We start from the raw sequence: 26,138 nt of genomic DNA, 5'->3' as shown, positions 1-26,138 counted from the left end.
ACAACAAGTATTGAGAATTTCCTGATTTGGTTTACTCCAAGAACACCAACTACAAGAAGCCCAATCTACTACTGTTAGACTTGAGTTCCCAGAAAGATCTGTGAAGGTAAACTATAGCTGATTTCCTCTTGGAAGATGTTTTCAGTGGCTAATTCAAGGGTTTTAACTGTCTGTAAGTTAAACTCTAACTGGAGTGAAGGAAAGGAGAGTTAGCAGAGCTCCTTTGAGGCCTACCCTGTGTAAGTGGGCTTCATCAAAAGCCTAGCCCTGAGTGTAGGCCAGGAGGCAAACCAGTGAACCTGAGAAGAGAAACAGATTATGTAGCTTCCAGAATTGAGAAAAATAACTCCATATACCAAAGAGATGGCACACACCAATTCATAGAGAAGGTTAGAATCATGGTTCTTTTATCAGAGAACAATGGCCACCTTACCCTTTTATTATCACCTACACAAGGTGTTGAGGAACCAGAGTGATTATAGTTTGAAACACTGATTTCCTTTCATTCTTACTATATGGCAATCATTGGTGTCCTATGTTATCACATAGCCACCTTACTTTGACACCATGTGCCATTAAGCATCACTCTGCTCTGGATACTGTGTGTATACTGTGTGTGCACTTCAGAATGAGGTTGTCTCCCTCAGGACTGAAGTGAAAAAAGAAGTAGATGCAACTGAAGATGCCTTCTGAACTATTCATGTGAGAGTTTGAAAATGCTAATTGCTGACAGACTTCTATTTGAAAGCTTGGCATATGAATTTTCTAAGGGGAAGGAACTACTACACAAAGACTTGTTATGACTGGGCTAGTGGCATAATGGCTGGCTACATTGTGCAGCCCACACCCAAAGAATTTGATCAAGGTTAAATTTATAAATGACTGATATGCTTGGCTAAAGATTAGGGACTGAGAGATTTAAGATTTTAATGGGACAATTTAAGCAAGTTTAAAATTTTCTGGCACAGAAACTGGTTTTAGTATACTCAAGCTGCTATTCTGAAACACATTAGCACTCTTAATGAAGATGACCAACTACTCTTCAATAAAACAATGGGGAGGATGCCTGAGGGAAGTCTGAATGGTAGAATTGAAAACTCTTTCATTAGAAGTTAAGTGAAAGGAATGAACTTGCTTTTCCACTCAATAATTAATTTTGTCCCTGAATTGAGAATATGGCTGTGGGGACTGGAAGAATGGCTTAGCAATTAAGGCATGCTTACCTGCCAGACATAAGTACCCAGGTTTGATTCCCCAGTATACATGTATGCCACATACATAAGGTGGTACATGCTTCTGGAGTTCATTTGTAGTGACTGTAAGCCCTGGTCCACCCATCCCCTCTCTCTCTCTCTCTCTCTCTCTCTCTCTCACACACACACACACACACACCTTCTCTCTAATAAAAATTAAAAAAACAAATTAAAGTATGCAGTTCTATCATGCACAACTGGCATTGATTTTGGAAGCAAGAAATATTCATGGAGTAGTCATAAATTGCACATGGTTGCTGGAGCCTCTGCTGAGATGTAGCATATAGGCAGGACATGATGACCCTAAGGAAGAAGCTGGCAAACCTAAGGGAACATGAACTGTGGTTTCATGGAGACCTGAAGAGGATTTGGAAACACTAGGACTGTGAAAGGTCTATTATGGTGTGCTGTTGGCTTGGGATAGTTTTCCCTGGCTATTCAGCCCAGCTGGAGGGGTAGAATTGGAAAATATGAAGACTGTCAGGCATTGCTTATGATATAAGACATGAACTCCAGATGTTTAATGGTTATTGAGTTTGCATTCTTCCACTCTCCTCTTGCTAGACCTTATAGGAGTTTAAAGAGGTTAATCTGTGCCTTTATATATTGAAATTATGTGAATTATTTCCTTTTACAGCACTCTGAGCTAAGTGACAATCTTGAATCTCAAATTAGACTTGGGACTTCAGAACAATCTAATGTTGTTAAAGCCTATGGGGACCTTTGATGTTGGACTGAACACAAATTTCAACTTGAGATGGATATAAATCTACTGGGGACCAGAGGAAGAATGTATTAACAAAACCTTCCAGAGTTTATTAATGCTTGTGATTTGGATCTCCATCCTCCTGGCTGGAGGAACTGTCACTGTGGGTGGGTGCTAGGTCCATCCTCTAATATGCGAGAGTTGATTTGGAATTCCAATCTAAAGATATGCAAGGTACAGAAGTTTTGATATAGTTCTGCCTTATGTTCCCGTAGTGTGCTTTCTCAGGTGGTGGTGGTTTCTTTTTGCTTTTCTGACTCTTTCTGTGCTTTGATCTGTGAAAAGGGTGCCAAATATTTTTGTTTTGTTTATCCATTGTGGAACTTCCCCTGAATCTGTAAGCTTCAAATAAATTTCCTGACTTCTATAACAGAGACTCATTTGGAAGTACATACCAGTGACCTGAAGCTGTCTCCTACATACATCATTCTGCATTTATGTATAATGATATACTTATGCATGAATCCACTATCAGAATATTTTTGATTCTATGATAAATATTTCTTTGATGAACCAAGAGCACAGAGCAACTTTTGCCATGCTCATTTCCTATCACAGTTGTTTAACGAAAAGGAACATTTTTGTGTTTTATACAGGATTTACTCATGTTCTACAGAAATGTCTATATTTTATTGTGGACACAAACATTATTTCATAATCCCAACAACAGGATAAATGAGTTTCATTTTCGACACAGGCAGATTAATATTTATGTGCACTTAATTTGTTTTTGCTCTGGCTTCTTCCTAACACACTTCCTAATGTTATAGTACTGGTGGGAGTAGAGAGGACAACACAATTCAGGGGTCTACACTACAACCTGCAAAACCACCTCACAATTCAAGTTGCATTCAGTTCTACTTCATATGCCACCATAGTCTTTACCATCTATCATGTTGTTCTAAAGTCCCGAGTTTTATCTGATATTTAAGGCTGACACATGCAAAACTAAAAAAGGTGTTACATACATATAAAGGCAAAATGACAGAGAGTATACATTCCCATTGCAAAAGGGCATACAAAGGAGAAACTGGACGAATGTAACATCTGTAACAATCTGGTAAACAAACATTCTCTTCAGTAGAAGAACAACATATATAAGCAATGATGAATCTCTGGATTCCCAATTCCACTGCTTGGATTGCCAGAGCCTAGGAAAAATTACTTCCCAAACCTGCAGCTGTCCCACAGTACTTGTGTATCCAAACTATCTTTGGGTCTACACTGCAGACCATAGTCCATCTTCACAGCTTCATACAGCGGCCTTACTTGAACTCCATACATGCATTTCTAAACCATGTTTCATGCTACACATGCCCAGCAGCTTCTGGACCCAATTCACCATAATGCCATGGCTTGACTGGGCTTCCAAACAGGAATATCAACCTTTTTTCAATTGTCAATTTTAAATCACAACTAGGGGCAGTTTTCAAAAAACAAAACCATGTTGTACTTCATGACATTTTTCTGTGCATTTTTTTGTGATTCCAAAAGCAGTACTAGGTGTAAGGTATAGCCAAATTTTTAACTCGAGGGTTAAATAAATGTCATTGAAGTAAAGCATAATCCTATTTCTTGCTTCTTGCAAGCCACCTCCTTAAAATTGTTCACACTCAGGGCATCATTTCTATTGTTTCAATATAAAAGAGTTGGCCCACCTTAATGGTCATAATCAATGTAAACTATAAAGCTTAAGTTACGTAAACCCAGTTTGTATCTATATAGCTATAAATTTGATTCAATTATTCCTGTGATGAAGGCTACAACTTTTATATCTTCTGATTACTGTTTTGTTTTTGTTTTTTCTTGAAAGCACACCAGGCCATGACTTTTAAATTCAACCTTGATGAATCTCTTTGATAATGGGCAGAATACAACTAACCATTCAGCAAGGAGCCAATTTCCAATACGGTTCTCACTTTACCTTTTAAAAGTGCATGAGGGCTGGAGAGATGGCTTAGCAGTTAAGTGCTTGCCTGTGAAGCCTGAAGACCCTGGTTCAAGGCTCAATTCCCCAGGACCCACTTTAGCCAGATGCACAAGGGGGCGCACGAGTCTGGAGTTCGTTTGCATTGGCTGGAGGCCCTGGTGTGCCCATTCTCTCTTTCTCTCTCTCTCTCTCTCTCTCTTTCTCTGTCTGTCACTTTCAAATAAATAAATAAACATAAAACAAAAAAATTTTAAAAAATAAAAGTGCACAAACCAAGCCTTCAATGTTCACAATTCTCTCTGATGTTAACATCTCAAACACTCACCAAATAACCCATCAAGTTCTGTTTACAACACTGCAAGATTTGTCCAGTCCAAAGTATCAAATCCTTCCATATGACTCCTGTAAACACATTCCACAACGCAAAAACCCATGTGGGAAGATTCATCACAACCACAGCCTCACTTCTCGCCATCATTTTTCCTATTACATTGACAATGTTTGTACAAACAGTTGACAAGAAACAACTTCTGGGAAGAATGGCTTAATTGCAGGCTTATAAAGTCCATGGGAAGCATCATCAAAATGGCAGAAGAAGCTGGTTCTCTTCCAAAACTCTGTAGGAGAGAGACACAAGCAAAAGTGATCCAACAGGAACAGCAGAGTGCAAAGGAGTTCTTTACACTTACTTAGTAGGTACAGATGAAAGGATTGCCCCCAATGACAGACCTTTTCCCCAGCAGGCTGCTGGAGCATAAGAAGAAAAAAATGAACCTAAATAAAAAATCCCTGGGGCTACATTTGACAAACATTCACATACATAGCACCAACCGCTCAACAGGCAGTGGACTGAGGAAGGTGTCAAAGGTGTTGAAGGGCTATAGGGAGAGGATGGATTAAGGGCTGTTGTGACACATGAGAGATTCTGGCAAAGTTCCCTTGTGCAACAGCCTAAGGACAATGTTGTGGGAAAGGATATGTACTAATGGGTATGGGATTCTGATAGATAATTCAAGAGCTAGTACCCATAATAAGAGACCAGGCATTTATCTGTATGTCCACTACAGTGAGCAAACAATTGCATGAGTAGGAAAAGGTAAAGAGAGAAAAGGGAGCCTGAAGGGGCATGGCATAGCATCAATCAGGAGAAGCTGAGTGAGATTTAGGTGCAAGAATGAGGAAGGATTTGGGTGGAGGAGTTGTGGAATAGTAGGTGTGAGTGTTAGAGCGATTATATAAGATGATGGGGAAATCTTTCTCAATTCCAAGACACTAGGTATGGAACTTACCCTATGTTCACTGGAACAAGCAAGGTGGAGAAGGAAGAGGATTAAGGAAGGGGAGGGATCCCTGAAGGGGTCTGGTAAATTTTGCATCATGAGAGTTTCATGCAGGAAGGTATATGTGCAGTAGGCTGAGAAACAGATTGGGCAGGGTGACATGTGTCAAGCACATTTAGGGATTCGAGTCTCTCCTCCATACTGAACCACCAGACAAAGACTTCTTTTTAAATGCAAATTTTTAATTTTTTAAATTTTATTTTATGTTAGCAAGAATGAGAGAGAGAGAAGAGGAGAGATTTGGTGAGCCAGGGTCTACAGTCATGCTATCCAACTCCTGACACTTGCACCACCTAGTGGGCATGCATGAGCTTGCATCTGCCTCACCTTTATGCATCTGGCTTGTGTGGGATCTAGAGAGCAGAATATGCTCTTTTGGCTTCATAGGCAAGCGCCTTAATTGCTAAGCCATCTCTCCATCCCAACACAGGCTTCTTAGCAAACTGGCCCTGTTGCCAATCAGAGCCTCCCTGTGACCTGAACTAGTTAAAGGTCACTTCCTACATGAGGGGGTCATAGTAGTTCTGTGTCACAGGAGCAGCACATGCAGTCGCTTGGCGCCCATTGAGTCCTACAAGTTGTCTATAGCGGAGGTAAGTAAGGAAAGCTCACTTTGTACTGAGAAAACGTTTTCCTCTCACAGTCAAGAGGGATGCTGGAGGTTCCACTCCTAATTCACTTGGCTACCTTTCCCTGGATAGGTGGTAACACGGAGATTGGCTTTTTAAGTTGTTGGAAGGGAACTGGGAACCTCAGAAGGAGCACAGCAAGGCAGGTGGAAGAGTCTGTGCCCATAGTTAAAGACAAGCATTGGACCCAATGTGATAAGAATTAGAACATGGTTCAACAAGGCTGTCTCCCTACTGAGTCCCCTCCAGGGTGTTGTACCCCAGCACTTTGTTGGAAGACACTGGAATAATTATAGCAACCTAACTTCATTCATTGCCCTGGAAGTTTGGGAGATAAATCTCCCTTCACCCACAAAAATGTGATAACTACTCAAAGAGAATTTTGACTTTAAAAATTGAGAACACATGGTTTGTTGTTAAATATTCCTAGTAAAACATTGACTGAGTGTGCCATATAGAGTATATTGCCATATTTGTTGATCATCTTGATCCCAGAAGTGATATGTACAGAAAAAAAGGTTCCTGAAATGTAGTTCATTTGATATGAGGCTTGCATAACATGCATGAAGCCTGCCTTCAATTATCAGAATGGCATTGAAAAAGCAGACATGAGGCTTGAATTATTTTCCCAACACTGGAAAGATGGAGGCCAGGGTATGATATGTTCAAGTTTGTACTTTGCTACATATATATGTATGTGTGTGTGTGTGTGTGTGTATCCTTTTTTAAGAGAGACAGAGAGAAAAGAACTGTATTTATCAAATGCATGTTAGAAATTGGAAGGTCTCATTGTTCAAGTAAGCCTGGGGATTCTGGTAGAGATGAGTGTGGGCAATAGGAGTGAGAATTATCAAAGGAATGTTCATACATGTATGAAAATCACATTACCCAAATTCACTGTATGAGTCATTACAAAGGAAATTGTAAACATAAACATAAAATTTCATTTTAATACTGATATTAAAATGGCAGATTTTCAAGGTGGTGCTAACTAAATGAGATGTCTTATCACTTCCTTGGGAGGTGGTCACAAAGTGGGCAGGCTTGGCCGAGCAGAATTGGTGTACTTATATGCAGCTAACTGATACCTGAGCAGATTGAAATATGGCAAACCTGAGAATGAGGGAATGGAGTCCTGAGGGAAGAGGGGGAATTTATAAGCCTGGTCCTGTTGTGATGATGAATGAGAGGGCAGAGTTAGACACAGTCATGTTGCAGGACACTTTCAACCAAAGAAAGGAAGAGAGGGGCTAGCATGTTCATCATCCCTCCCCCCATTCTTTACATTCATTCTTGATAGAGATATCCTCATTCTGAGGTGTACATACAGTATGCAGAGCAGGGTGGTACTGTATAGCAAATGGTGTCAAAGTAAGAAGGCTGCATGATAATGTAGGACAACAATGAACACCAGGAATGTAAGGGCATCACTGAATTCCTAGCAGCCTGTGACACTGGTTAAGGAAGTGGACTGATATATCCCAAAGCTAACTTCTTCTGGACCCCAGAGAAAATTTACATACTGAGGACAGTATCACAGTCCTATGAGTAGGAGTGACAAAGCTCAAACATCAAAAGACAGGGAGCCTGGCTGTACCTCAGCAGAAATCATGGTCTGATCAGAACACTGTGTATGTAGGGAAGGGCAGTGGGTTCTGAGAGCACTGCACTCATGGAAATCAGGAAGGGGAGGGAGGCAATGAGAAAGACAAAGCCTGGTAATGTGCTGAATGGAGTCACAGAGTGTACTTTTCCTGATTCAGTTTTCCCTGTCACAGTGCTTTGCTACCAACCTTCCTGCCAGCTGCCATCCTTGGTTATACTCATTATGCAACAAGGAAAGAAGAGTAAGGCACATGCTCATAAGAGATGTGACGAAAACAGAATTCAGCTTCAGGAGCTCAAAGATACTCAGGGCAGGGCAAAAGAAGGAGTGTTGCCCTTCTGCCCCACACATGCTTCTACAAATGCCCTTCCCAGCACATCTAGTGCTGGCATACCTCACACATCCCACCCACATGTACCCCTCACTGATGCTGGTATAGGCATTACCCTCAAAAGGTCTGGTAAATGGATTAAGGGATGAGTCACCTCCAGGATCAGATCAACTGGGATTCACTCCACTAGTGAAGCCACAAAGAATGATCTTTTAAAGAGCAAGACAGAAATGCTGATGTATGACGTGCTCCACAAGTACAAAATTAAGCAGCCCATGATGAGGGGAGAAATGGTGAGAGTTATCTGCGCCCCTAAGGGCACTACCTGAATCACATAGGTGTCCATGTTGGAATCCCACACATCATCTTTGGGGATGACAGGAAGCTCATCACCCAAGGTCTAGTTCAGGAAAAGTACCTGGAGTACCGCCAGGTCCCTGACAGTGATCCTCCCCTCTATGAGTTCCTGTGGGGTCAGAGAGCCTATTCTGAAAACTGCAAGGAGGAAGTCCTGAACTTTCTGATCAAGTACCATGAGTCTATCATCAAGGAAGATGAATTCCCTCATGAAGATGTCTCCTGGGAAGAGGACAAAAAAGGCCAGCTGTGAATGTAGCCAAGGGTGGCACAAAATGCAAAGCCAAGGACCAAATAAGGACAAGTCTTGCTGCCCTAATGTCAGGTAAGATCTCTGCTGACCTTTGCTTTTTTATTTAATTGACTTTCTCCTTTATTCTTTCTGTGTGTAAATATGTTTTAATAAATTGTTTGATGAATGTTAACAAAGTCTTTTTAGAATGTCAGAATTTATCCAGTTGTATACTTGCCAACATTAGTGATGCAAATTTTTCTCTCTGTGTAATGCACATTTAAATTTCATAAGTAGGATATGTAGGTTTTGTGGGCTGTAGGACAATAATTTTATTTGAAAATTGCTTAGTTCTTTTCAGATCAGCCAGGCAGTGTGTCTTAACAAATATGACAGATATGTTCTTATATTTGCTCCATGAATTAAAGAACAAATTAAACACATTTGCTTCACATCTCTTGGTTTACTTTTCACCTTCTCAACACAAAAATTGAATATCTCTTTTGCAGAGTTCTTCAATCTTTGTACTTGGGTTGTTTTCTAAAATAATAGTAAAAAGATTATTACAATATGGATGGATCAGAAAGAGTAGGTGAAAATTGTCACATTAATTAGTGTCTTTCATAAGGCTATGATAGTCAAATAGTGTCCCAAAGGTTCATTTCCCACAAAGCTCCCTTGTCCTAAAAGTAGAATCCCAACTCACTTCTCAAGGGAGAGTGAAAGGTTCATATATTTTGTGAGGTGTCCAATTTCAAAGGCCTGTTGTGGATCCACAGTAAAACTCTTCTCTACAACTGGCAGATACAGTTCCACATTTCCTATGTTGATGCACATATCTGGGCTCTTAACCAAATTTTCTTCAACATATGCTGAATGTGTATTAATGATTATCAAGCACTACCGTCTGACAAAAGTCTATTTCTGAATTCATAGCTTGACCCAGGAAAATGTCAGAATACAAGTATATGTAAATGGAAAATCAAGTACCTAAGGACACTAGATGTTTACCATTTTCATTTCCAATTTGTTTTAAAACTTGAAATTATAATTCCTTCCTAAGAATCCCTTATCAGCTCAGGATAGGGTAACTTTATCAACACTCTCTGGCTTACATCTAAGCAAGATTCACTCCAAAATTCTTTATCTATATAATGTAAACTTATGGCAGAAGTCATATGAGAAACTAATCCTGAATAATAAATTCAAGGATTGAGTATATTTCTTTATTTCTTGATTCCATTTATTTTCTTTGAAGTATGCTGTCCAGGCTTTCCTGTCCTACAGTTTCTCCATGTCACATAGCTCCAAGAATAATGAAGTGTATGAAGGCATTTTTCAGCAATGTTTCATAACTGGAATGTTTAAAGAGTTGGCAGGGTTTGGCATTTAACAAAATGACTTAGTCCATGGGAAAATTATGACATAAACCTCAGATACAAACACACTGGAACAACTGGGATGACAAAATAAGAATGTAGAGTGTTACTAAGAGTTATGTACCATCAGTTCTCTAAGACAGAGTTTCTTGGAACTGGTGGACCCAGAATACCCTGCTATACTCTTGGTGATTCTGAAGTATCTAAGAGTCCTGTGGTAGCTTGCCCACTTCAAGATTGAAGGAAATTTCAGGATTACCTATGATTAGGCCATAAACCACTATGACGGTGATATATGTCTCAGCAAGAACAGAGGTGTTCAAAGGGAAAGATTCCTTAATAAAGGCAAATACAAGGGAACAAGGGAAGCATTACAAATTTTACCCCAGGCTTCCCAGGAGACAAGCACATCATTCCAGTGAAATTTGTCAGATGAGTGGTGGACTCAGAAATAGGCATACTTAGATTAGTAACGGAGGCTACATTAAGCAGAGGCAGAAGACTGACCTCACACTTACCCATGTACGGATAGAACTTTTGAGGAAGGAGACATCCCCAGGAAGAAAAGATTCATATGTTTACCCAAATCTATTTTCAGAACTGAAACTCATGGTAATTCTGATATCATGAATAAGGTTCATCTTTCAGGGAATCACAGAACATGATGGGTATGACCTAAGCAATTTACAGGCATAGTTTAGTAAATTGTAACATTACCTCTATTGAACTATCCTCTCATATGTCCATCTTTGTCCACTTGATACCCATATATATAACATATTTAGTCAGAATCTTCCACCACACATTGCTACAGCTTCATGGCCATCTCATCATTCAAATGAACTCAGCCCTAAATATGGCAGTGCAAAAACACAAACTTGCAGCTCTGTGTCATCTGGTAGTCATAATGAGATAATCTTGGCTTCAAAAGGATTTTGCTGCTTGAAGTCTCCCTAGGGGATGATTTTGGCCCCAAATCTAGTTTCTCCTTGCAGGTGTCCCATTGTCCTCCCTTCTACTAACATCCTGTGATCTCATTACACCATAAGCTTTTCATTCTCAGCTTCACTCAGTAGCATCACAGTTTCTATGCAGGGACTATGAGCATGTCTCACATTGCTTAGACTCAGCAACATCTAGAACCAGAGCAAAATGCTGCATGAAAAACTCATAAAGTTCATATCTTTCATTCTTCCCCTACTAGTACTTTGTGGGTAATGCAGGAAATTTCTGATAAGTTATAGAGATGAAGCCTGCTGTCCATGGAATCTAGATGTACCAAAGTATATATTTCTGACCATGAAGAACTGAAAACTCCTTTAGCATTTTTATTTCAGGACTTTTTCTTTTTAAAGGTTTTTTTTTATTTATTTAGAGACAGAGAGTGAGGGACAAGAGAGAGAGAGAGCATGGGCATGCCAGGGCCTCAAGCTACTGTAAATGAACTCCAGACACATGTGCATCTGGATATGTGGGACCTGGAGAATTGAACCTGGGTACTTAGGTTTTGTAGGCATGCTCCTTTACTTCTAAGCCATCTCTACAGTCCAGGACTTCTTCTTTAAAAGTAATTCATATTATTCCTATTCAGAACTTTCAGTGGGTTAGGTCTCAGGCTTGCAGCAACCTTGCAATGGTCTCAGGACAGAAGAGTATTGTTTCTTTATTGATTATAAACTTTGTCACTATTACAGTCCATAAGGCTTCTATTGCTATGCTTAGAACTTTAAATAGGTCACATGTCTTACTTTGTTAAACTTTATATTTTTTCCTTTATTTCCAAAGTGTATCATGTTCATTTTCATTGTAAATTATATTCAGAACATCAAAATGAATCTATTACACAGACTCCTCATATTTCTGCCTTGAAAATTCTTCTGCCAAATAATATTAGTATCTTCCATTGAAATCAACTTCACTCAAGTTATTAAGAAAAATACCTTATGAATCAGCTGTGGCCCAGTTATCAACTAGGTCTCTTCCCCCATGTGTAATATCATGAGAAAATCTCCAGCATCCAAATGTCTCCAGGATTCCAAGTATTTCCAACCAGAATGGACCATTAACCTTAAAAAAAATGGTATAAGATGGGAGTCCTTGCTAGTTTAAACTTCCAAACTCTTCCAGTTTCATACCACTAACTGAATAGAAAGCTATGAGAATTACATAACCATTTATATTGCAGCAAGGACTCAGCTGTGGATACAAATTTACTGTATTAATTTCATTACTAAGACAAAATACATGACAAAATTAATTTAAGGGAGTAATATTTGATTCTTTCAGCTTACAATTCCATGTTACAGGCAAACATGGCAAGGAAGACTTTACCACAGTAGGTAGTCAATTATGTTCACCTCAACATTGAAAAAGCAGAACCAGAAAAGATGTTAGTAGTCACATACCTCTTTATTTGACACACTCCAGAACCCTGGCATGTGAAAAGGAATGAGCATAGTTAATGTCTTTCTTTTCTTCTATAATTGAACTAATGAAGATAATCCCTTGTAGAGATGCCCAGAGGTTCATCTCTTGTTCATCATAAACCAAAGGTGATCATTGATCCTGCCAACTTTATAATCCATATGAAACATGGCAGCGTCAAAATGAATGTGAATCTCTGCCATGGTAATCCTCTTGATGGCTAATTTGTGGTTAAATATATCCTGTAAAATGCCCTAGAAGTGGAAGAAGCAAGCCAGATGAGTTTGAATGAACTTTGTGTGTGTGTGTATATATATATATTATGGAAAATTGTGTTCTCAGAATAGTGTTTTATAGAAAATAACCCTGTTTATCAATGTCTTCTCAAGATTGGATATAAACATTTCATGACCTTTTGTTTGTCTTGGATGTGGGGTGGGTTCACATTGTAGCCAAAACTGACCTTGAACTCATGGTGAGCCTCCTGTCTCAGCCTTCCATTTTCTGGGATTAAAGGCAAGAACCTCCATGCCCAGCTAGGCATACATATTTAAATTATGGGATATAGGATACGCATATGTGCACAGGCTGAAGGTTATAAGGTTTTATGTTCAAAACAAACTTCACACATGTACTTGCCATAAGTTCTTTCACCTCTGAAACCCAGAGAACCAATGCAGGAGTCTTCAGTAATCTCTTTATAAAAGTGCTCTAAAGCAGTAGTTCCAGTTTCAAGTAAAATTATTTTCTCTATTGCTATTTGTGTGTGTACTTCTTGAATTCTGTCAACAAGATACCAAGATTTTTGCAAGGAAGTGCCAGAAGCATAGACTACCATGATGACCATTGAAAACTGGTAGGCCTCATGTCAGCAGAAGAATGACTAACTTGTGTGCCAGGAACCTGATAGGATGCATGCCCATAACACTGGGATATACTGTTTCCATGGAGGAACACAAATCTATCAGAGGTTCTAAACAAGAAAATGTAGTCTGAAGTCTGGTTGTAACATCATGTAGTACAAGGGGTCATTACAAAAATTATGAAATCTATGGATTTAAGCAGTGCATGGTGGTGCACTTCTTTTGTTTTCTAAAGAACTATGTTTATTGAAAACTTAAGTTGAGACAATGAGTAGCTTTAACACAGAGCAAGACAGCTTCAGAAACAGAACACAAGCTATTTTACAACATAATGTCTCAACGTGTTCTAAGTATTATACCTCCTTGGAGGAGATAGTCAAGTTATACCTTGCATAGGTGCCTGGGTATTGCTAGCCAAAAAAATAAACTGATATAAACTAAGTATTTATTTTAACAATAATGCAACAAGCCCTAGCACATGGATCATAAAGTCTCCAAACACCAAGCGAGCATACCTCAGCCTTCCCAAGTGCATGGAGCAGGAGGACTATACTAACAAGTGCTTTGGCGCATGCTCTCCAAGATGAGACGTTCCCAGTCATGGCCACTAAGTGAGATGAAAACCCTGCAGTGGTCTTCAACCAAGAGCAGTGATTTGGGTAATTAATTAATTAAATGCCTTGAAGCAGCATGACAGTCTACTAAATTACTGTCATTATATTACAGCCCTTACCTATAGGCTGTCTTGTTTTCAATGACCAGAACACATGATCTAATACAAGCATTATAACAAAACACTTTTCTCCAGAAAGTAACAAACTGGAGTGATAAGCTATGTGACAGTATTCTGATGGTTGAGGACAGGCTAAGTGGTTATTGAATATTCTACAGGGAAAGTACCATATTTTCTAGTGTAGGAAGAATATTTATTTCACAATACAGTATACTTTCAAAGACACAAAATATGACCAACATGCCCTTTTTACTCAAGAGTCAAGATACACCAAGGAAGTAAAATGGGTAAAACAGCTCACCAGTCTACTTATACTGTTGATATTATAATCATGAAGCAGAAAGGAAGTTCTTACACCTAGCACATGCTATTATACCAATCAAGAGATAGAACCAAGTGTGCACTAGAAATTGCCTACCAGCTACCTGAAGGGTTTAAAACACAAAAGTACACAAATCTTCCATACTCTTTCCAGTTTCAAACTTGTTTCCTATATTAAAAAGGTGGTTTTTTGTTTTGTTTTGTTTTTGTCGTTCCAGCTTTAGTTTACATAACCAGATGATCAAAACAAAACTGATGCCAATGAGTTTTTTCTTTCGTTCTTTATTCATCTAGGTAGGGTATCACTCTAGCCCAGGAAAACTTGGCATTCAACTCTATAGTCCTAGGCTGGCCTGAGCTCACAACAATTCTTCTATCTCTGCCTCCCAGGTGCTGGGATTAAAGATGTGCACCACCACATCTGGCTGTCAATGAATTTTAAAAGTTCTTAACTGGCACAGCAAAAGTAAAGTGGGATGAACCATGCAAGCTGGAATTGAGGTGCATTACTGAGGCATCCATCCACATAGATTGAGCAATGACTAGGATCCTTGATCTCAAGGCTTCAGGCTGCTATGATACACTGGCATAAGCCTATCCTAAAAACTCTTTTTAAAACGATTCATTCTATCAGTCTTGTCACTCCTGCAGACCCGGAATGCTACAAGAACATTGAATTGTGAATTGAATGTGTAATGACCCCAAAGCCTCATATGTTGATGATTAAACCTCTTCCTTGATCAACATCTGGTAGACCTTTTGGAACACGAAACTTTGCTGGAGAAAGTGTGTCACTGGGGCCATACATTGGGCTCTATTAGTCCACCTGTACAGAGTATAGGTATCTCATTCTTGCTACTCCCTCCAAGTTACTGATAAAAGACTCATAGTTCAAAGAATATTTAGCCTAACTTTAATAGGGCTAATAAAAATCTAAGAGGATATAAATAAATCATATGTAAACCTACTTTTTTGGACAATGGAACACTCAGGAACCACTGATTGTTATTAGAAAATTTTCAGTGCCAGGGATGAGATACCTTCCAGTGACTTGTTGGCCAGGGAGGTCCCTGATGCCCCCAAAACATTACAGACCATTGCCAAGACCATTTCCCACCAGAAATAGATGATAAGACCCTATTGCTGAAGACTCCACATACTTGGGCTGCAAGACCACTGGGAAAGCCTGATGGAACTGAGCTGATAACCTCCTCCATGTAGACCAGCTGACAGCAAGCTGGAAGAAGCCATTCTGTATGCAGTTCAATTGCAGAGAAAGAAATCGCTAGTGAAGATAATCAACAGTGGACACTGCAAGCCTTATAATTGGCCAGACAGGCAATAAGCCAAAAGGTGCAATAGTGGCATGTCTGTCATGGTGGAAACCAACTCCCCTATAATTGAACTGGAGGCCCGCTCCATGGGAGGGAATATATCCCCAATACTGAAAACCTACAACAGGGGTAGTTATGAGCCCTAGGGGTGTAACATCTGCTGCTGCCTGGCTAAATGTATATACTATGCTCATTAAACTTCCCAGTAAGCACTTCTCTTAATGTTCATACACATATATTAATGCTACTCTCACTTTTGGTTGACAACCTTCTCTTTTTAGATGTCAGTGACCTTGGGATGACTCAGAAGGCATCATGGTGCTGGGAAGAAGTGATAGAGGAGTGATCAGCACTGCAATATTTCTATCACACCTTCCAAGGCTCAGGGTCCATTGTGGAAGAAATGGCAGAAAAAAATGTTGGAGCCAAAGGAAGGATAGGAGTCCTTACAATGTGCTCCTCCAGACACAAAATGGCCTGGATATCCATGACCTCACAGTGCCTGACACTACCCACACAAGAACAACATAATAGGAGGTAAAATATCATGACATCAAAATAAAAGAGAGACTGATTGAGAGGGAGAGGGGATATGACGGAGAATACAATTTCAAAGGGAAAAGTGGGGGGGGGGCGGAGGGAAGGCATTACCATCGGATATTGTTTACAATCATGGAAGTTGTTAATAAAAAAAAAAACTTAATCTTTTAAACAACAAAGAGATGACATCACAAGGAAAGACTGAAAGAAAAGAAGATAGTAAACCAGCAGGCCAAATATCAAAAGGATTGATGCCTCATTAGTTTCTGGAAACAGGGAGGCTATGTTCAAAGTCTCAGTTTTTTGAAACTGTATCCTTGGTTGATCTAAGAGCAAGGCCTGATAGTGGGTTATGTAAGAGTTGGCACGCCATTGGTCTGGGGGCTCTTTAAAAGAGTCTCTATCATATGTGGATTTATAATTTATAAAGTCTAGCCCAATGTTAATTTTTAAGCATCCACTGTCAGAATAGCAGCAGTTGCAATAACCCAGAGACAAGGGGGATAACCAGTAGCTACTAGGTCTAGCTTTATAGACAAGTAGGCCACTGGGCAATGCCATGGACCCAGTCTTTGAGTTGGGATGCCCCTGGCTGTCCCCTTCTTTTCATCCATGTACAAGTGGAAGTATTTGGTTAAGTCTAGAAGCACAAGAGCAGGGGCTAATGTCAGAGCTGACTTTAATTCTTGCAATGCTTGTTTCTCATTTTCAGACCAATTAAAAACTTTTTATTTTATTTTGGTCCTCTAGTGGCATCATATAGAGGCTTGACTAACTCAGCAAGCCTTGGGATCCAAATTCTGCAATACCCTACAACTCTGAGGAATTCTCTGATATCTCTTAGTGGGTGTTTGAGTGATGGCCTGAATCCTAGAGGCCAACAGCATACCTTTTCCTTCTTGGAGTTTGTATCTCAAGTAGGTTGCCTTATGCACACACAGTTGAGACTTCCTGGAAAATATGCAATAACCCAGATGTTGTAAGTTGTCCAGAAGTTCTGTGGCAGAGAAAAATTCTTCATACATTTCTGCAGTGAGGAGAAGGTTGTCCACATATTGTAGGAGAGTTGACTCAGGTGTATCCTTGTGTAAGGGCTGCAATTCTCCATGAAGACCCTCATCAGAGAAGGTGGGGACATTTTTAAATCCCTGTGGAATCCTAGTTCAGGTTAGTTGCCCATTGGTGCCTTGTTCCGAGTCTGTCCGGTCAAAAGCAAAAAATGGGTTGATTTCCCTTTGCCAATAGGATACTAAAGAAAGCATATTTTTAGGCCCAACACAGTGTATATTTGTCTTTCAGGTGGAATTATACTGAGCCAAGTATAGGGGATATCTCGTGGGGCCTTGTACCTTCTGGAACATGGCCATTATAACCTTGGCCATTTTTTTTTAGCCTGTCTATCTTTTGGAGTGTCTCTATCATTGTATACCCTGGCAGCAATCTCTATTGACTCTGAAAGAAGTTTACCCTCAAAAGCCTTCTATTTTCTGAATCTCCTTTTTCTAAGATCTGGTGTGGACTGCATTATAAAAGCAATGTTAATAGTTTGCTTATTTCCAGGGTCCACAGGATCTATGGGGGTATGTCCTTTATGCTTTCTGCAGCCTTACTAGGAAAGCAGTGGGGGAGTCTGTGGACCCTTGGTCACTTCATTCACCTTAGACAAATTTGTAGTGTGCTGAGTGAGTGGCTACTGGGGGGCCACCCATCAAAGTCCGGGAAAGAGGGTAAGAGATGGCCTACTTTTAGAGGTGTTGGGATCCCAGTCCAGTTGCCTGGAAGGGAAGACCTTGTCAATAACATTAGGGTTCTCTGTGAGGTGACTGTCGGCTTCCAACACTAGTTTCTTGGCTTCCCTTTGGATTTTTTCATGTTCCTCTGTGTTGAAGATGGTTGGCAAGAGTTGCTGACAGTCCTCCCCTGTGGGCTGATGGGTATAGAAGACTCTATCAAGAAGGGATATCAGAGAACCTGCTTTAAATAAGATTTATGTTTAGCAATAAGACTGGGGATGCTGGGGAATCAAACCTAGGTTTCTTAGGCTTTCCAGGTAAGCACCCGAACCATTAAGCCATCATTTACTTGGTTACCCCTTTTTATCATCTGTTTATATCCTAATATACATTTTAGGTAAGTCTGATGTTTACCTTATGCAAGGAGTTTGTAACTTTATCACGTACCATGACTCAGTTTACCCATCTAACCTTTTCTCAACTGAGAAATTGCATCTAACAGCTGTGACTTTAGCTGTTCAAAAGAAAGGAACTAGGGCTGGAGAGATGGCTTAGCAGTTAAGTGATTGCCTGTGAAGCCTGAGGACCCCGATTGGAGGCTCGATTCTCCAGGTCCCACGTTAGCCAGATGCACAAGGGGGCGCACGCATCTGGAGTTTGGTTTGCAGTGGCTGGAGGCCCTGGCACCCCCATTCCCTCTCTCTATCTGCCTCTTTCTCTCTCTTTCTGTCTCTCTCAAATCAGTAAAAATAAACAAAAATTAAAAAAAAAGAAAGGAACTATAAAGAGAAACAAAGTTATATGCTGTTTGTCATTCCCTCTTTCTTTTTTTTAATGATTTTTTTTGTTTATTTTTACTTATTTATTTGAGAACGACAGATACAGAGAGACAGGCAGAGAGAGGGGGGGGAGAGAGGAAGAGAGAATGGGCGTGCCAGGGCCTCCATCCTCTGCAAACAAACTCCAGACTCATGTGCCCCCTTGTGCATCTGGCTAATGTGGGCGCTGGGGAGTCAAGCCTTGAACTGGGGTCCTTAGGTTTCACAAGCAAGCTCTTAACCATTAAGCCATCTCTCCAGCCCATTCCCTTTTTCTTATCAGAGACAATTGGCCATTTTGTCTCTGGACAGGATCAAGGGGACACATGGCTTAAACTTGCATGGGGTCTGAGATAAAGGGAGTGTCATCTTTTTTCCCAGAGTCCAGCTTGCCATGATTTTAATTAGCATATAACAGTAAGCAAGAGCAAAAGGAAATGACAGAGCAGTGAGCTAAGTGTCTTGACATTTCTTGTCTTACTCTGAAGTTGTTTTGTTTTGTTTGTTTGTTTTTTAATCTAGGAAATTTATTTTATCTATTTGTAATACATAAGGTGATAGGGTCTTATCTGTGTCTAACCTGGTTAGACCTCGAAAGAATATGAATTATATCTGTGCTTCTGACTTTGTGATCCACCTAGCATAGGATATCACCTGTGTTTAATGCAAGTTGAATTTACAGTAAGTCTATGTCCCCATATAAAACTTTTAGAGCACCCTTAAAAGTCTGTAAACTGCTGAAATTTCTTTAGCTTCAGGCAGGGTGTTTAGGCTTAGCCTGAAAATTACTTTCTATTCCTTCTAAAAGAAAATTAATTTTAGGCAAAATTTGGTCTTTTTAGATCTCTTACATCCTTCCTACATACATACATCTTTATCCACATACTTTAACATTCTGATCTAACTTCCACTCAAAAAGAATTTTTAACAAGCATTCTATGTCTAGCATTGAAAAATACCTTCCCAGTTTCTTTAATCATCTTATCTCAACCCATAAGTAACCATCTTTCTTATAAGCCTATTAAGAAAAACTACACCAACTTTATTAATCTTATTATCCACTGACAAAGAAGCAAGTAGACTGGCTTCAAAGAGTTAACTGTCTTTTTATTGTAAATTTTTAGAGAAAAAGCTTCCTTAGTATTTAGGTCACCAAAAAATCTCTACCTGACAACCAGACTTGCTTTATAATACCAGTATATATACCTTTATATATTATATAACCCATTGATTTGAGGTAGCTCTTATCAATAAACTCCATTAAATACACTTTCTAGGATTGCAAGCAAAACATGACAACCATTTTGGGGATAATCTTTATCAATATCTCTAACACATTTGAAAATGCTTTTATTAGGAGTAACTAAGGCAAAGTTTTGTTTCTATCTGGATGCAGGCTGGCCTAAAACTCAGGCCATTTGCTTACTCCTCTTAAGTAACAGGACATTATAATCTTTTAAAATACCTGGAAAATTATGAGTTGCCATATGATAGTTAAGGTGTTGTCAACTTGATCTGTTTAGTAATCCACAGAAATCCATTTTGGGTGGGTCTCCGACTTTGCTTCCAGGAAGGATCAACTAAAGGAGGAAGTCCTTTCCCCAGAGTGAGCCCTTCCTCCAGAGTGGGCAGCCCCGCTCAAAGGGGGACTTTATAAAAGGAAGCTCTGGGTGAAAAGAGCCCAAAGAGCTCCTTCCTTCCTTCCACTTGGCTGCAAAAGCTGCTCGCTGCCTTCCAGCGTGGACTGAAGACCAGAACGGACTGAAGACCAGCATCAACTGAAGACTAATGTAGATCAAAACACAGCGGCTCCCCGTGAAGTGTCCAGGCTTTCCAGCACAATCTGCAGTGCCTGGCTGGGACTACTGAGGCATCTGGCCACATGGACTGAGCAGCTACCAGGTTCCATGATTCTTGGGCTTGCAGCTGCTATTGGACTACCGTAAGCTAATTCAATAAATTCCATTTTTAAAATAATTCATGCTAGCAGTTCTGTTCCTCTAGAGAACCCTGACTAATACAGATTTTGGTACCAGGAGTGGTTCTAGAGAAACAGAATTGTAAGACTGGATTTCTTTAGTGGGCTTGGTGCTATCTGGTATTGGCTCCCCAACTTCAATGCTACTAAAGGCCATACTGGCGATAAGAAGAGTGTTTTTACTGGAAATAAGCAGGGCACTAATAATCCATGGTGTGCACTATTTCAAGAACTCCATGAGATAGATGTATTTGGTGACCCTGAGTCATGTCTTGTGAAGAGCAAGGAATTTAGTGACTCTATAGTTAAAATATTTGAATATTTGTGAAAAAGTAAGACCAATGATGAGGCTGGTTGGTTGCTTTTAGCATCTCTTGACAAACTAGTGAGGGAACAGCATAAGATCAAAAATGAAAATTCCAAGCTTAAGACCATGTACATAATCTCAAGGTTTCTAAGGGTGCCCTGGAGGAGTCTCCTCTCTAGTCAGAACAGGGCTCAGATGGCAGAAAACCAAACCCAAGCTCTCATGTGAGATTAGCTAACTTGCAATGTAAATTCAAATCCCAGCCTCACCAACTATCAGAAGTTAAAGAGAAGGCTCTGATTGGAAAAGAATGGGATCCTGTGCCTTGGGATGGTGATGTGTGGGAAGACCCTGAAGAACCTGGGGACATTGAATTGTTAGATTCTGAAGATGTTTTGGATGAAAATATGACCTGCCCTCCCTTAGCAGCAGTTGTATCCCCTCCTCCACACCCTGAAGTATTATCTTCCCCACCCTTGCCTGGGGGAATTCATCCCTCTTTGTCTGAGGAATCAGCAGGAGGTGCTGGTGCTTCTCAGTTCCCACCCATCTTTGCCTCTAGGCCTATAACCCAGACAGAAGGCTAGGCAGGCCCCTAAAGGTGAGATAGAAAATGTGACCCAAGAGGAGGTGCATTATACCCCTAAAGAACTTCAGGAGTTTTCTAACTTGTACAGACAAAAGCATGGGATATGTGTGGGAATGGATTTTAAGGGTGTGGGATGATGGAGGAAGGAACATACGATTAGATCAGGCTGAATGTACTGAAGTAGGCTCATTGAGCAGAGATTTTAGACTTAACAATGCAGTCCATGCAGTTGGAAGTGGTGCCAAGAGTTTGATTGGTTGGCTGAAGTATGGATCCAAAGATGGCCTACTGTAAGTGAGCTTGAGCTGCCTGATATCCCTTGGCTTAATGTTGATGAAGGTATTAAAAAGATCAGAGAACTTGGAATGCTGGCGTGGATTTGCCATGTAAACTCATCTTTGCCCCCACAATGGGAGCATCCAGAAGATGTGCCCTTCACTAAGACTATAAGAAACAGATTTGTGATGGAAGCACCAGAATAAAGTATCATATCATTGGTCATTTATGTAAAGAAGACCTCACAGTGGGAGTTGCAGTTGCTGCATCAGGTGATTTAGATGCAATGGGTATAAATGAATCTTGTGGTAACAAGACCAAGTGGCAGTGCTGAATCGCCAAAGGCAGGGTGAACGTGTTTTTCATAATAGACAGCGTAGGCAAAATTATGCACATAAAGGTATGACTCTTATGGACCTTTGGAATTGGCTGATTGATCATAGTGTTCCCAGAAGTCAAATAGATAAGAAGCCTACTGAGTTCCTGCTTGATCTGTATAAGCAAAAAGGCTCCAGAACAAGGGAACATAAAGCCACTTTGAATTATAGCAACAGAGACTCAAGACCTCTTAATCAGTTTCCAGACTTGAGCCAGTTTACAGATCCTGAGACCCTTGATTGAAGGGGTGGCTGGGTGCCCTCCAGGAAGGACCCTCCTCCAACCGCCAAAAGTTTCAATATTAAGCTTACACCTCTCCTTCCACAGAGGGACCTGCAACCTTTTGCTAGGGTAACTGTACATTGGGGAAAAGGAAATAATCAGACCTTTCACGGCCTACTGGACACTGGCTCTGAATTGACATTTATTCCAGAAGATCCCAAAAAACACTGTGGCCCTCCAGTTAAAGTAGGTGCTTACAAAGATCAGGTGATTAATGGAGATTTGGCAAATGTTAGACTGACATTGGGTCCCTGAACTCACCCTGTGGTTATTTCCCCAGTCCTAGCATGCATAATTGGGATAGATATACTTGTGAATTGGCAGAACCACCACATTGGTTCTTTGACTTGTAGAGTGAGGGCTCTTATGGTTGGAAAGGCCAAATGGAAGCCATTGATGCTCCCATCACCAGGGAAAATAGTGAATCAAAAATAGTATTGCATCCCTGGAGGGATTTCAGAAATTAGTGCCACTATAAAGGACTTGAAGGATGCAGGGGTGGTGGTTCCCACCACATCTCCCTTTAGCTCTCCTATTTGGCCTGTTCAGAAGACAAATGGATCCTGGATGGATCCTTCCAGCATAGATTGAAGACCAGCGTGGACTGAAGACCAGCATCAACTGAAGACCCGTGTGGGTCAAAACCTAGAGGCTCCTCAGGAAGCCTCCAGACCTCCTGGCACCATCTGCAGTGCAGGGTCGGGACTGCTGATGCTTCTGGCCATGTGGACTGAGCAGCTACCAGGTTCCGTGATTCTTGAGCCTGCAAGTGCTATTGGACTACTGTAAACTAATCCAATAAATTCCCTTTTTAAAATAATTCATTGTAGCAGTCCTGTTCCTCTAGAGAAGTTGACCTAGAACATAAAATCAGTAATTATATTTATGAGGTCATGTAATAAAATATGGCTATGTTTACATAAAATTTTAGTTCTCCATAGGCCTTAGTTAAATATGACTTTTAAAGCCAAAAAAAACCTTGAAATAAATCAAATGTCAACAAAAAAAACTTCAGGAGAGACCTGTTGGACTATATGGATTAAAAAAGAAACCAAAAGGTATCTATAAATATTATTTGTTTAAAGCCCAAACAAAAGAGGAAATACCAGGCACAGTTATAATTAAAATTACGGATGTATTTTTATCAAGTACTTTAAAAGTCACATGGGTTAAAATGTGGAGTCAGGATATTGCATTGGAACCTCCTGCCTCAGCTTCCCAAGTAGCTAGGATAATAGGCCTAGTTCATTTTTATTGTTTATCCTTTTTTTCCATAAGATCTTTAAAGTGCTTTTTAACCAGTTTTAAAGGAGATTTTTCAACAGAATGATTTTGACCCATATCTTCAAAGATGAGGACAAGACCAATGAACGCAACACCAAACACAAACACGCTAGCAATAATGGCTCTCCTGACATTGCCATGTGGTTGCCAAACCAAAACTGAACCAGAAACATACCTCCATTCGAAGTCTCTAAACAGAGACAGAGAGGGTCAAGGGCAGCCCCTTGAGCCCTCATATAAGGGGAATTAATGCTGCTTCCAACTTCCCTCTTGGAACCAGAAAGCTCACAAAATCAGAAAACTAGAAAAAAGGGGGAAAAAAAGAGTGGAAAACCAACCTCCAGAGGTTTCTATCCCAATAGATGAAGTAGTCAGTAGTGCTAGGGAAAAGTTCCCCATCAATGGCTTGCTACCAACTCCAAAACCAGGAACATGCAGACAGATGAAGATAAGGTCCTTAGGCCAAAATTAGGGGACCTTTCCCAGTCAGTTGCCCCAGAGTCATGGAGGGAGGACTTGCAATGTGGATCCAGGGCCAGCCCCCAAGATATTATGGGATCCAATGTTCCACAAGTAAGACCATGGACTCATGGAATGTGAAACTGTTTTATTGGGTAAAAAAGAGAGAAAAGAAAAAAGAAGAAAGTCTGGTATACTACGTCTGCAACCCAGAATCTCAGAGTGAAGCCCAAAGCTATTTGGAGTGTCATTGTTTTTTTTAATAGAAAAAGGAACAGGATGGGAATTAAGCCATTAATCACAATTTACATGTGGCAGTTACAGCCATAAAAGTAAAAAAAAAAAAAAAAAAAAAAAAAACACCAAAAACGGAACTTGTAAATAGATCTGTTGGTCAGTTACAGGAAGCGCCTGGGGTAGGGGGGTTGTTAGGTAGGCCAGTGACTAGGAGTCCCAGTTATCTTAAGGAATTTGCTTAAAATGCAGGCCCCAAGAAATGTTTTTCAGACAATCAGAGCCTCCTGTTTATCCACTATCACCATCTGCTTAAACAAGTGTCTCATTCTGTTATTTTATAAGCTCCTACAAGGAAATGACTTCTATTTTTCTCTAAGCTAGATATAAAGAAATGTAGAGAAATATAATGTTTGGCACACTTTACAAAAACATTCCCATTGAAAAAAGTCATATCAAGGAGTGACTGAGACAATGCAAAATCTATAACCAGCAGGTAAACCTCAAATATCTTCAGGTGAAGTCCAACACCAAAATGTAGTGACAGATATTTGAATTTTCTCTTTACAACCCTGCAGCTCAGCTTCTTACAGCCTGGCAAAAATTCCATCGAGTTCCAGAAGCTGTCCATGTTAGCTGTTCCATAGTCTTTTAGCTCCAACACATCTTCCAATCTATACTGTAATCATGGCCCATCTTTCTAGCTCTAACAACAGCCATATGTGAGTTCCATCTAGGGGTTTCTATTTTGTAACTCATGTGGTATCTTAGCTGCAGCTTCTGAAATTAGATCTTCTTTGCACAATGTTTTTAATGGGCACCACACAAGAATTTCAACCCTTTTTTCCATTCCACATCTCACCAGCACCAGGAAGAGATTCACTTTTATACAATGACCTTCCTGGTCCTCCACACTGGTATTTCATCCCTGTTTCATTTTTCCCATGGGCTATTTTCAAAATACAAAACTGGGTTGCACTTCTTGACCCACTATTTGCATTTGACATGATTTCAGATCCAGCACCAAGTGTGAGAAATAGCCAAAGTCGTCAATCCAGGCAAGGGGATAAATTTGGCATTGAGGAGCAGCATAAACCTTCACCAGTCTTCCTACAAGCCACCATCTTTCAGTGTCTCACACTCAGGGCAGCATTTCCATTGTATCCAAGAAATACAGTTGGTCCACCCTCAATGGTAATAATCAACTTAACAATTACAGAATAGGTAACCTAAAATCCTTCTCTGTGACTAACTTTAAATTTGAAAGAATTTTTACTATGATAAACTGTCCATCTTTCATATGTATCTGACCTATATTAACAACAAACACATGAAACTATCACATAAAAATTCAACATTTGGTCTGGAGAGATGGCTTAGCAGTTAGCAAAGCCAAAGAACTCAGGTTTGATTTCCCCAAGACATATATATGCCAGATGCACAAGGTAGCACACATGTCTGCAGTTTCTTTGCAGTGGCTAGAGGTCTTGTCACACCCATTCTCTCCATCTCCTTCCTTCCCTGTTTCTGTCCCTTTCTCTCTCTCAAATAACTAAATAAAATTAATACTAATGATAAAATTCAACACTGGTAAACTCTCTGAGTAGAATAATGCAGCCAACCACCCAACAACAGCCCAGTTCCAACAGCATTCTCTCTTTCCCCTTTAAAAGTTCATATGTCAGTCCACTATTCTCCCTGCATTCAGACTTTTCAATCCCTCACAAGAAAAGCCCCTCAATATTGTCCAATACTGCACAGG

General features: G+C 40.1%; 1 protein-coding gene across 1 annotated transcript; it reads left to right on the top strand.

Annotated features, from left to right (window-relative positions):
• Window positions 1–7,746: 7,746 nt before the first annotated feature.
• On the top strand, window positions 7,747–8,465 carry LOC101610797 (melanoma-associated antigen B10-like). Its single transcript, XM_004653812.2, has 2 exons — window positions 7,747–7,984; window positions 8,194–8,465. Exons 1-2 carry the CDS (start codon window positions 7,747–7,749, stop codon window positions 8,463–8,465), a joined length of 510 nt encoding a protein of 169 aa, XP_004653869.2.
• The last annotated feature ends 17,673 nt before the right edge of the window (window positions 8,466–26,138 follow it).

Source organism: Jaculus jaculus, chromosome X (assembly GCF_020740685.1).
Source record: "Jaculus jaculus isolate mJacJac1 chromosome X, mJacJac1.mat.Y.cur, whole genome shotgun sequence".
Taxonomy (NCBI): domain Eukaryota; kingdom Metazoa; phylum Chordata; class Mammalia; order Rodentia; family Dipodidae; genus Jaculus; species Jaculus jaculus.
This window is presented reverse-complemented; position numbering and strand designations above follow the sequence as displayed.

Excerpts from the sequence above, each read along its gene's own strand:
- LOC101610797 (XM_004653812.2), top strand. The coding sequence starts at position 7,747 with ATGCAACAAGGAAAGAAGAGTAAGGCACATGCTCATAAGAGATGTGAC. Across the intron at positions 7,985-8,193 it reads CATTACCCTCAAAAGGTCTG|GTGTCCATGTTGGAATCCCA; the intron begins GTAAATGGATTA and ends TGAATCACATAG.